Source organism: Trachinotus anak, unplaced genomic scaffold, assembly GCF_046630095.1.
Source record: "Trachinotus anak isolate AG129_WGS33_773 ecotype Australia unplaced genomic scaffold, CSIRO_AGI_Tana_v1 ptg000014l, whole genome shotgun sequence".
Lineage (NCBI taxonomy): Eukaryota > Metazoa > Chordata > Actinopteri > Carangiformes > Carangidae > Trachinotus > Trachinotus anak.
This window is the reverse complement of record NW_027273865.1, coordinates 14,978,010-14,990,459: the sequence shown is the minus strand read 5'-3', so window position 1 is coordinate 14,990,459 and position 12,450 is coordinate 14,978,010. Positions and strand designations below refer to the sequence as shown.

Genomic DNA, 12,450 nt, shown 5'->3' with positions numbered 1-12,450 from the left:
GGCTCAGTCCTTAACATCACCATCAGGAAATGAAGCCTGACACCAAACAGTGACTCCACCTTGATTTAATACATCATACCTTGTCATTAAAAACCTCACAATGGAAGTAGATTTTTTAAAACTCCAACCTACGTGCCAGCTTTGTGAGAGTTTTTGCATGGGGCTTCAGCCTGTAACATAACACGCACTGACAGAGCATTGAGAACTGGCCCAGTGATGTAATAGCCTCAGCCGTCATGGCTTTGCGGTCTGTTAGCATGCCTCTAAATCAGGCTGCGAGCGTGTGGTGACCTACCATTAATGAGCCATTTTGTTCAGCATGGCCTTTGGGAAGAACTGGCTCCTGGCGCATGAAGGTAACATTTCTGCAGAAGCCTGGCTGCCTTATTATCCATAAATACCACAAATGGAGTCATATTTTATTTTGAGATGGATATATGTCCACAAGAGTCTGGTTAGTGTGTATTTAGTGTACAGCTGAACCTATTTTAGAAAATGTTATATGGCTTTTGACCTATGGGGAGAAAGGACTGCTTAGATAAACTTTCCCATCCAGTCAGTAATGGCAGTCATCGCTCCTAAACAGAAGCCACTCTGTTTAGTGCTGATTGTGTTTGTTTTCTCTCCAGATGTGTTTGACCTGTCGTTGAGTGACTGCTGTTTGCAGGAGAATGAAGATACTACAGAGAACGGCATCAATCCAGAGCTAGCAAAGGTTGGTTCAAACAATGCTTTAAAGTTAGCTGCTGCTGCCTACAGTTAACATTATTATATTTAAATGTATATGCAAGCACAACATACTTGTGTGTGGGTATCCTGTGGAGTTTTTGACCAAAGGTGGTGTCATGGAGCAGTGTTTTCATGAGTGACTTCACAATTCTTTTTATCTTATGTTGTACTATAACAAGAATGTACACGTATAGACACAAGCACCCTCGTGAAGGCCATGCATGTTCCTGATGATGTTCTCACACTTACTGGTAATGTGCAAAGATGCCGAGCAACGCTTCAGCAAAAGACAAGAAAGAATAAGACGTCTAGTCACAGTAAACATGGATGCGAACATTACCAGTTTACAGTTATTCCCAGAGTTGTCTCTATAAATGCTTCATGAGGAAAGAAATGCCTTGTTCCTCATGTTTTTATAGGTCTCATGGATGCACACGATGCATTTTGGTGAGAAACACTGAACATAAACATAATTGAAAACCCCACAGGCTACCCTGGACTTCCAATCCATTAGAACATGCTAGAAACATGTAAGCATTAACACATGTAAATGCCAATTGTCACTGAAAAAGCAAAACAGAAAAAACATTAGTGTTTTTACTGATGTACTACTGTGATTGATATGGAACTATTTGTTATTTGCACTGAGTTGTTCTCTGGCTGTCTCCATCTGTGTTTCTTGCCGCCTGTCCTGTCGTAGTATATCTCAGAGACAGATGAAGGAATTCGCTCGGTCAGAAGAGAAGAGCGGCTGAACCTGTTCTCCCTCGACCCCGACACTCCTGTAAGTATAAACGGTTTGGCTACACACCTCAGAGTATGTATGTGCAATTTAAGTTCTGTACTTAGTTTTACCTTATTACAACTTGACTTTATTCATTGTTGTACTTGGTGATGTCATTATTCAGCTTATACTACACATCCAGCTAGGTCTCCTTATTATAATAAACAGTGGATTAAGATAAAGCATGCCTCCGAGTAACAAACTGTGTTTCACCAACCACAGGTTCTGAGGAGCCCACGGACTGAATACTCATCAACTGAAAACACACCAGTGCGTCCGTTTGAGGAGAAGCTGGGCAGAAGGTTCATGATAACCTGCCGATCGCTCAACCTCATGCTACAGAGCTGCATCAACGAGAGTGAAACTGGACCAGTCACTAATGTGAGGCCTAGAAACACACTTTCAGTTACTCAAACCTGCTTCAACATTGATTTGTTTACATTAAAATGTTTCTTCGAAATAAGTAATGATGCTTAAACATGTTGCTGCTAAAAACAATTATCTTTGTACTTGATTGAATTCATTTTGGGATATTTCAACTCCGTGTAAGATTCAAGAACGGATGTTGTAATTATACACCAAAATCTTTAGGGAAGAGAACTAGTGAAATGCTCTTAAAGCCTGTCAAAGGAGCTATTTTGTAGAATGAAGCTATGTCAATTCTGTGTATTTAAAGAAACTGTTAGTGTGCAGAAGATGACTGAGCTGAATTTTCTCCACTAGATCGAACCCTTCTTCGTGTCGCTGGCTCTGCTGGATATACGAGAAGGGAGAAAGGTGTCGGCAGACTTCCATGTAGACCTCAACCACGAGGCGGTGCGTCAGATGCTCGGAGGCTGCAGTAATGGGACAGGCGGTCCAGGGGCCGGTGCTGGAGGTCAGGAAAATGGTCTGTGCTCTCCTGCTGAGAAGAAGCCAGGAGACTGTTACCTCAGCCTGGATCTGGAGCATTGGCTTTGTTTTCCCAAACAGGTACATGGATGTTACTCCTGCAGCATGTGTTATAGGTGTAAACCAGTCCAAGGAAAGTACTTTCCTCCCATCCCTTACTCTACATTTCAATGATTTTAATATGGCTTTCCAATGCTGTCCACACAGGCCATCTTCTCAGTGACCAACCCCCACACAGACATAGTGATGGTGGCAAGAATGGAAAAGGTGCTCATGGGAAATATTGCTTGTGGGGCTGAACCTTATATCAAGAATACCGACTCCAGCAAGGTCAGAAAGTCATTTTTTTCATTGCTTGTTGAATGTCAGTCTTGAAGCAACATCACAGAGCTAAACCTTTTATGTTGTGTGATCTCTGCGGGAAAACTGGGACAAAACGCTCATGAAACATGCTGCTGGGGCGTTTATTGTAAAAGGGAAATGGCTTAATCTAGTCAAACAGTTTAATGCATGACATTTGCAAAATGGTTTTCCTGTAAGGCCAGAGTTTATCTTCATCACAGAATGCCAGTTGGGATGGATAGTTTAGAAATTAGGTTTTTCCGAGATCCCATCCAAGACATTTCCTGGCTTCCCCCACTGGCAGTGCTCCATGTGGTCCTTGTTTAAATGGCTAAGTGAATCACCAGATACTCAAACTGCTGCCAGAATTACTTTATTAAACAACCTCTGATTTAGGCAGTCACTCTGTCTAGGTCAGCTAGAATTAAGGGATAGTCACACCCCATTGTTTTTAAGAATATCCACTGTGGCTTCTTGCTAACATTTCCCTCTGTCCATCTTTCTCTGCTTATGTCTTACACAGACTGTTCAGAAGATTTTGAGATCCAACAAACAGTTTTGCAGTAAACTGGGAAAGTACCGTATGCCGTTTGCCTGGTCCGTCAGGTCAGTGCCACTGGTTTGAGGCTCATTGTATCCTCACAGGATTTAACCTTCCATCATTATCCATTGCTTACTTTATGTTTTTCTCCATTAATTACAGGTCAGTGTTTAAGGACAACCATGGGGCACTGGACCGAGAGTCTCGTTTCTCACCTCTCTTCAAACAGGAGAGCAACAAGATTTCCACAGATGACCTGATAAAGCTGGTGGCTGAGTACAGGAGGTCAGGCAGATTCTAGGCTTTACCACTAAAGTAGGTCACTTTTCTGAGACAGGATGAAGAGTTCTTACAACATTTTGTTGTAATCTTCGTGTGTGCAGGGCTGAGAAGACCAGCAAACTGCAGACTATTCCCGGGACTCTGGACATCGCAGTCGACTATGTACCAATGGAGCATCCTAGTATGTCCATTTTATGGGCAATGTTTTCCCCTATGTCTGCATGAATTCATGTACACATTCTACTGTCTATCTGCCTCCCTCTTCCCTTCTGCTCCTCTTCTCTGTTGCGAGTTTGAAACTCTTCTGCTCTTTGCTTTTAGACTGTGTGACGTCCTCCTATGTACCGGTGAAGCCCTTTGAGGAACTGACCAAACACCAGCCAACAGTGGAGGTGGAGGAGTTCGCTCAGGACACCACCAAGTTCACACAGCCGCACCGTGTCTACAGAAACCACATCTACATCTACCCTAAACACCTCAAATATGACAGCCAGAAGAGCTTCGCCAAGGTATATCGCAGTAGCTTTAACAACAAAGCACAGTTAAAGAGGAGCCTAAGTTAAGGTTATAACTTTACAACTATTATAGTGTGCCTCATGTTTCTTACATACTTCATGTACTTTTATTGCTCTGTTTTTCTTTTTTGGTATAAGGGCAGTTTTGAATGTTACAATGGTCCTCTTGTTCGCAGGCTCGTAACCTTGCAGTCTATGTGGAGTTCCGCAGCTCAGATGAAGAAGTTGCCAAACCTTTAAAGGTAGAGAGTTATCCAAAAACATGCTGAAGGGACCTTTATTGGCTTTTATATGACTCCATTTTCTCCCCTTACGTGCTCTATATCATGGGAACCTGACTGAGCATGACTTTGTTGTGGCCCTTTTCTGATTGCTGTTTTTGCAGTGCATCTATGGCAAACCAGGAGGGCCAGTCTTTACCACAGCAGCATGCTCCACAGTGCTACATCACTCTCAGAACCCAGACTTCTATGATGAGGTGAGGATAGATGTCAAAAAGAAAAACGATGAGTGTCAGGAATCAACACATGGAGATTATTAGTTCCTGGAAGTGGATTATTTTCTGAGCTTAGGCACCAGTCCTTGCTGCCCATAATATAATCCATTATATGCTTTTGTGTCTCCAGGTGAAGATTGAGCTTCCTACCCAACTTCATGAAAAGCACCATCTTCTTTTCTCCTTTTACCATGTCACCTGTGACATCAATGCAAAGACAAATGCTAAGAGGAAAGAGGCCCTGGAGACCCCAGGTGAGCCAGAATTAAGTTGAACATGTGTGATGCTGCAGGTTATGTTGTGTTTGTTCTTTGGTCTGTTTTGGTCCACTATTCAGTGCTCTTTGTTTTGTACATGTGCGTTCTTGTTTAGTGGGGTATTCTTGGCTGCCTCTCCTCAAGGACGGCCGTCTGTCATCACAGGAGTTCAGCATCCCCGTCTCCTGTAACCTGCCACCTGGATACCTGGCCATCAAGGAAGCCAGCAACAACAAGGTGAGAGGAAGAGGGAAGGACGTGCCATATTTATAGGATGTAGGAAAATTGCAAATACTGCTGAATGATACAAACACTAATGTGTGACAAATGAGGGATGTTAAGCATTACAGCATGGGATTAGTTGAGCTGGTGGCTCTCTTCTTTTTCCAGTGTTTATACTCAAGCTGCCTTCTCTTCTTACAGAATGGAGCAGATGTGAAATGGGTCGATGGAGGAAAAGCTATCTACAAAGTGTCCACCAATGTCGTCTCCACAGTTTACACTCAGGTAAGTGGAGAGTGGTAACTGCTTATTAAATCATGTGTACATGAAACAAGGAAATAGACCATTTCTGTTTGCCAGAAGAGGATGTTTGGAGCTCTGCACAGCAATAACCTGGTTGGTTGGTGGGTTGTAAATCAGATCAGCCTGCGTCTTATTTTCACTCGCAACGATTTATAAAAGAATTTATAGAGCACATTAAAAACATTAAATGCTGACCAAAATGGTTTTACAATCAGATGCTTAAAAGAAAACAATGATACAAATAAACAATTAGAGATACATGTAAAGATGCAATAGGCACACAACACAGAAAATGAGTTTTTAAGAATATGAAAATCTAATAAAGAGATATTCACATTCTTTCCTCATACTACTGTTTGTGCTAACCTTTTCCAAACCAAGAAGAAAAGATTTAAGTGTCTTCTGCTCAGCTGAGCAGAGTCTTCTTCTTTATCGTACCTCCACCGAGGATAAGAATGGATACCAAAGTGTATTGATCACAATAGTACAACTGTTTGCTCAAAAACTTTTTACGGAAAGCTTGACAGTTGTTTTGTGCTCCTGAAAATCATTTCAGTTCAGACTGAGACTGAAACATTCACTAAAGATTTGACTCTCATAGTGAAGTGGTGAAGCTCACATTTTAGGATTAACTGTCACCTAAAAAAGGGAACCCTTCCACTAAGTGTTGTTGCAGATGCTAAGTCCAGATATTCATGGATTCTTCTCTCTGTGCCAGGACCCCCACCTGAACCGATTCTTCCAGCAGTGCCAGAAGAGAGAGCTGGACCTCTCGATACCTCCTACCTCCAACTTCCTCAACTGCCTGAAGGTCAGAGAAAAAACACTATATCTCCTCAGATCTTATTTTTATTGTGACTAAGACAAAAACCAGGACCTGCATGTCTAATCAGTGCACCAGAACACCAAATGTCTTTTTGTTTTCTGCCTCTTTATGATTTACGGTTTTTTTTTTTTAATCTCTTTCCACCCTTCTCATTCTCCAACTCCACCTCCTCCTACGCTTCTTTTCCACCCTCCTCCAGGGTCTTCTCAGCATGGAGAGAATCCCAGTGATCATTCGATTTCTGCCAGTGCTCTTCAACCAGCTGTTCAAGGTTCTGACTCAGAATGACAACGACGAGGTCACCACTGCCACCACCAGGTAGGAAGTGGTACTACGGGGGTCTATAACAAATCTATTCACATAAAGAGCCAGGGTTCAGTGGATTCGATAACACAAACAGTGAGAAAAGCACATAGTGTATAAAATCCCAGTTTGAAAAGCATCCCCTCTTTTTGTTGCATGAGTGATTTTATTGTGCGATTAATCCAGTGTCATGTAAAAAAAATGTAAAAGTTCTGCCAGCTGTTGAAGAGAGAAAATGTGTCAGGCAGTGTCATAAATGTTATTGTCCTGTGTCTGCAGAGTGCTGGTCCACATTGTTGCAAAGTGCCATGAAGAAAACCTGGATCACTATCTGCACTCCTATATCAAGGTATAACAACATAGAAAGTGGTGTGCGTGCAGTAATCCTTGGAATTGAGTGTTTGGTTTTTTTGTGTGTAATGTGCATGTGTGCTCATGAATGTCATATAATAATTTTGAAGGTTGTTGTTTTCCATGAAGGAAAAGAATTGCTACACAGACAATTAAATTAAAAAAAAAAAAAAAAAAAAAAAAAAGAAACAGAAAAGGGGGCTTTATGTGTTTGCATGTGTGTATTTGTGTGTGTTTGGGCCAGAAGGAGTGTGGTTAGGGCCACGTGCCCAGAACACTGTGCAAACATGCACACGCAGAGAAGGAGGGAGAGGAGGAGAAGGAGAAGAAGAAGAAGAAAGGGTGATTGAGTAGGAGGCAAACTAGGACATTCAGGCCGCTCAATCAGAAACACAAGACATGTTTGTTTAGGGGGAAAATCAGTGAGAGAATTAGAGAAGAGAGCAGGACAAACCACAGGACCTGTTTCATGTTGGCCACACTGAAGGAAAACTGCAGCGCTTGAAGAGGCAGTGGCAGAGACAAATGGAGGGAGGCAAGAGGGGAGGACTAGCAGAGCTAATGGATCGAGGGTTGCCATAGTAACAGATTGGCATGATGTTCAGTAGTAGTGCTGCCCAATTTAAACTGCTGAGTGTGTGTATATATGTGCGCACAAGTGTGTGCTCAATGGAGGGGGTGGGGTCATTTCACTGTAGCATGAATTGAGTAGTATGAAGTAATATTACTCGAATCAAATGTATCTACAGTATGTGAATGTGTGTCCTCGTACTTATTAGAGCTGTAACGATTTGATGAACAGAAAATTAATAACAAGTTTTTTGATAATCCATTAAGTCATTTTTTCTTCTTGTGAGGATTTGCTGCTTTTTTTCTGTTTTGCATCATTACAAACTGAACATATTTCATTTTTGGACTGTTGGTTGGACACAACGAGACATTTTAACTTCACTTTTCACATTTTAAAGACCAAGCAGTGAATCAATCAGATACAGATGGAATCTGGAAACTAATCAGCAGTTTTGGACATACTACTGGCTGATAGGGGTTCAGACTTGAGCTGGAACTAATGTTTATTTTCATTATCAATTAATATTTTCTGGATTAACCAGTGAATACTTTATAAGAACAGTGAAGTGCCCATCACAATATTCTAGAGCATGTGATTAAATGTCTTGTTCTTTCCAACAAACCATCCAAAACCCAAGAACATTCAGTTTTACTGTGATGAAAGACAAAGAAAAGCAGCAAATGCTGCCAATCGAGAACAGAGAACTATCAATTTTTTTTTTGGTATTTTTGCTTGAAAAATGACTTCAATGATTAACTATGTTGCTTTCCAAATAAATGTTTAAAAAATGCCCAAACATAAAAAAAAGGATAAGTTAATAATGAAAGAATTGTTAGTTGCAGCCCTACTATATATGCATCTTTAGGTGACTCTGACTCCTCCCTTCTTTCTGTGTGCAGTATGTATTCAAGTCAGAGGCCCATGGCTTCAGGACAGCTCATGAGGAACTGGCTAAAGGCATGACCTTTGACCTGAAGAGCAACGAGCAGGCAGCAGTCAAGAATGTCCTGAAGGTTTGTCATCAACCTACTCTGTGCTGCCTCATCTGTCCCTTTACTCTCTAATTGATTTTACCCAAATGAATTAGTTATAAATGTTGTTTATTCCTCTCACGAGAAGAAGAGAAGTAACTCTCAGTGCAAATTTCCCAAACTAAATAATGTGTGCCTCTCTGTACTTTCATGTTGGAGCTGATTAGACAGATAAATCCTGGAATAAGAATGACCTTGCTTTGACCTCTCCTGGTTTCAGTTCTCTTGGTTCTTCTTTGAACTGATTGTCAAGTCCATGGCCCAGCATTTGGTTGACTCTGACAAGTTAAAGGTAACGTGGTATACTCTACTTTAGGTCTCTCAAGTCTCCCATTCCTGAAACATCAACATTTTTTAAACATTTGTTATTCATGGTTAGGTATCTGAGTTGGGACCCAGTGCATGACTGTCTTTCGCTGATTCCCTGTTCCCACAGCTTCCCAGACCCCAGCGTTTCCCCTCGTCCTACCTGAGCCGTGTGGAGACCCTGGTGGAGACGGTGTCGGAACATATCTTCTGGAAAAACAAAGACCTGGCGGAGGAGACACGCAGTGCCAACTTAGCTGTGGCAGCTTTTGTCAAGGTGGGAGGAACATTTTTAGAGTTTGTGTTGTGGATTCGATTTCTAACATTAAAGGAAACTCGATTGGAGAAGCAAGTTGTTGAGTGAAATTTGAGTACATGTAAAGAATACGTACAAGTTTATGTGCTTATATGGATCAATACAAACTGCTTGACATTCTGCAAATGAAAATAGCTTCCATTTACAGTTGATACCTATTGATTTCTCCATCTGTTATATCATCTGTCTCACTGTCTCATTAACTAACTAATGCTGGGTCTGATCTCTGAACGGTCTCGGTCTCTGTCTCTTTGCAGCGTTGCTTTACTCTGATGGATCGAGGCTTCACATTCAAACTGATTAGCAACTACATAAACATGATCACTGCTACTGACAGCAAGGTAAAACAAAAGGTCCATACTTAAACTTTATTTTGGGTTTGATGAAGTGTGTGTTTGAGCACATGCATACCATACAATAAATATTTCTGTGTTTGATAGGTCTTGTGTGAACTGAAATTTGAATTCTTGAGAGAGGTGTGTAACCACGAGCACTACATTCCTCTCAGCTTGCCCCTACCTTCTGCTCGCATCGCAGGTAAGAGCTACAGCTGTACTCCGTTGAGCTGACTCCAGTGTTAATGTGAAAACTCACACATCAAGTAGCTCTCCCTCTCATTTGTCTATTAACACTCTGTCTCTCTATCTTTCTCTTTCTGTCATTTTCTCTGACTGTTTGTCCATGTCAGACCATGCATCTCCAGAGCCACAAAGCACTCATGGTAAATATGTGCACTCATTCCTTTGTAACGTTGCATGTGTTGCAGTGTGTGTGTGTGTGTGTGTGCGTGTGTGTGTGCGCGCAGCAGTAGTATGATGATAGTGGAATTCATGGCTTGTCAAATTATTTGCTCACTGTAACCAGATTTTTATTTACAAATGGATTAATTAACTCCCTGATGGAAAGCAAATATTGGCTTGGACGGAATTCAAATCACATGCAGCAAAGTGAATTTCCATTGAAAATGTAATTTTTTTTATGCTGTCTCTCCTCAGTGTCTGTACCAGAGTACAACCTAACTGGAGAGTTCTGCAGGAAGCACTTCTTGACTGGCCTGCTGCTTCGGGAACTTGGGCTGGCGCTGCAGGACGAGCAGGACCTGAGGCACCTAGCTTTGGCCACCCTGAAGACGCTAATGGCCAAACACTCTCTGGATGCACGCTATGCCACCAAGGTAGACATGTTTATATGGGAGGAAAATAAAAGGCATGAACGAGTCCTGAGCCCACAGTAGAAATTCTTCCAGTGTGACTCATACAAACGCATGCACACGGACATGTGATTGTTGGTAGCAGCTGCGAGCAACAGTGAGGATGTCTTAATGAATGCTGGCAAGTATCCGGATCAGATCAGAGTCAGTAATCTGTCCTCTGTTAAACAGTACCAAATACTGCCAACCACAACACAGAGCAGTGCTGTAGTCAAGATTTAGATTGGGTCTAGTTGAGTCTGAGTCAAAACCAGATGTGTGCAACAGGAAAATAAAAGCCAAAACTGGGAAATGTAAATGTGAATTAATGAAGACCACAACAGTTTCTTGGCAGGATACATGAGTTATTATGTAACTGCATTGATTTTTTTTCTATCATGGACTACATAATCTGTATGGATATAAGAAATCAAAGAAGGCATCTCAACTACAACATTAATAGAGCAGTGATGAACTCCCCAGGGACACACTGCAGTTTTATTTTGTAATATAAGTGTTACCAAGGTCAGGTGTTTTGAGTAACTGTTTCCTGACTATTCCTCAGTCTTTAGTGATTGTGCATGTGATTATCCGATTATCTACATACAGACTTTGCAAGCACATAACATATATAATTACCAGCTCCATAAATCAAATAAAGTGTTGTTAGTGTATTACTGAGTAGGGAATCTGCACAGATCTTTTTTATGAGACTAATATGATGTCTGTTTAACTGGCTACTTTTCCAGGAGAAGCAGGCAAGAATTGCATCTCTCTACCTGCCTTTGTACGGCCTGATCCTGGACAACATGCCTCGATTCTTCCTCAGGGACCTCTTCCCCATCTACTTCACTTCTAGTGACCAAGTAAGAGTCGGACTGAAAGCAAAAATCATTGGTTGGCTCTCTGTGTACTGTATTGATTTACTAGGTGCAATGTCATACATATTCCTGCTGTGCTGGAAGGTTAAAAAGATTTATTCTCTTTCATTGGTTATGGTTACCTACTGAGTTTCAAATATCCCAGGAATGGGTACTTTTTTTCAAATATTTTCCTGTATTAATATTTATGTATTAGCTCCCCAGCTGACCAAACTTTCCTTCATTCTTTGCAACACAGGCTCTCGTCCTAAGTTGTCAAAGGTTTTCAGTGACTGCAGTAATATCAGCTAAACTATACAGTTTTGCTGGGTGCTGTACATCATGTATAAATCTATACCTGATATCTTTCTGCCTTCGTTTTGATTTCCACCACACAATAAACAAAACTTTGTTTACTCATGCATACTGTTGAGGAATTATCCTGCAAGTTGGAAGTATAGCAATGCAATGGTTGATTTGATGAAACTTTAAATGTTTACTTTCATTACAAAATAAGCAGGAATAATAATAATTTGATAATTTCAGTGGAATTTAATTTGTTTGGAGAAAACTGCATGTGACTTGTGTTGCTTGCCATCTAAACAGTCTTGTTAATAATATGTTCTCATAGTTAATAGAGCCTGAATTATAACATAACAAGACTCAGGTTGAATACCACATGCTTTTCGTGTAAACAAGTCCTCTCCCATCTCTGCACCCCTGCCAGGGCTCTCGAGATGACCTTAGCGTAGGCGGGGGAGTGGCTGGAGGGGTGATTCCTGTTACTCGTCATGGCAACTCTGTGGACGCCTCCTTTTCCAAAGAAGTACTCAACTCCATCACAGGTAGCAGTTAGTGATGTGTGTGTAGCTGGGTTTCTGTTTCTGCTGTCTGTATAAAAAGGTGTGAATAAGGACATTACATTGATGCCGACTACCCCACTCCACTAGCCTTCTCATCCTTGGCAGTTGCCATGGGTAACCAGGCCGACTCTCGGGGCTCTCTGATCAGTGTGGACTCCAACCCTAGCAACAGTGACAGGAACAGTGAGAAGATGGACGGATGTGAGAAGGTGAGAGGAACAAAGGGTTAAGAAAATTCAACAGCTATCGCCTCCTGTGTCTTTATTTCTTAGTCTGGCAGACGAGAAGCAAGCAGATCTGTGTATCTATGTATGTGTTTGATGTACTGTATACTAAGCATTTGCTTCATTGTGATTCATTCATAATAAATTCTATATTGATAAATGTATTTCTGAAAGCAGAGTGCGCAGAAAAACAGACTTCCAATGACTTTCATTCTCAAAAAGCCAGAGCTCCTTTAAAAACATACTGT

General features: G+C 41.4%; 1 protein-coding gene across 8 annotated transcripts in view; it reads left to right on the top strand.

Annotated features, from left to right (window-relative positions):
- Positions 1–12,450, top strand: part of dock10 (dedicator of cytokinesis 10) — a 63,127-nt gene that overhangs the window by 37,313 nt on the left and 13,364 nt on the right. For 7 of the 8 annotated variants that reach the window (XM_071495744.1, XM_071495746.1, XM_071495740.1 and 4 more), the window contains exons 9-35: positions 630–715; positions 1,430–1,513; positions 1,736–1,894; positions 2,237–2,485; positions 2,612–2,734; positions 3,270–3,352; positions 3,450–3,572; positions 3,671–3,750; positions 3,891–4,078; positions 4,261–4,326; positions 4,470–4,562; positions 4,711–4,834; positions 4,953–5,074; positions 5,261–5,344; positions 6,081–6,173; positions 6,388–6,506; positions 6,771–6,840; positions 8,313–8,426; positions 8,665–8,736; positions 8,881–9,027; positions 9,324–9,407; positions 9,507–9,603; positions 9,755–9,787; positions 10,062–10,240; positions 11,005–11,121; positions 11,843–11,960; positions 12,066–12,187. In XM_071495744.1, the coding sequence (XP_071351845.1) occupies positions 630–715; positions 1,430–1,513; positions 1,736–1,894; positions 2,237–2,485; positions 2,612–2,734; positions 3,270–3,352; positions 3,450–3,572; positions 3,671–3,750; positions 3,891–4,078; positions 4,261–4,326; positions 4,470–4,562; positions 4,711–4,834; positions 4,953–5,074; positions 5,261–5,344; positions 6,081–6,173; positions 6,388–6,506; positions 6,771–6,840; positions 8,313–8,426; positions 8,665–8,736; positions 8,881–9,027; positions 9,324–9,407; positions 9,507–9,603; positions 9,755–9,787; positions 10,062–10,240; positions 11,005–11,121; positions 11,843–11,960; positions 12,066–12,187 (3,029 nt within the window). The remainder of the gene's footprint in view (positions 1–629; positions 716–1,429; positions 1,514–1,735; positions 1,895–2,236; positions 2,486–2,611; positions 2,735–3,269; positions 3,353–3,449; positions 3,573–3,670; positions 3,751–3,890; positions 4,079–4,260; positions 4,327–4,469; positions 4,563–4,710; positions 4,835–4,952; positions 5,075–5,260; positions 5,345–6,080; positions 6,174–6,387; positions 6,507–6,770; positions 6,841–8,312; positions 8,427–8,664; positions 8,737–8,880; positions 9,028–9,323; positions 9,408–9,506; positions 9,604–9,754; positions 9,788–10,061; positions 10,241–11,004; positions 11,122–11,842; positions 11,961–12,065; positions 12,188–12,450) is intronic. The other variant, XM_071495741.1, reaches the window with a different exon arrangement.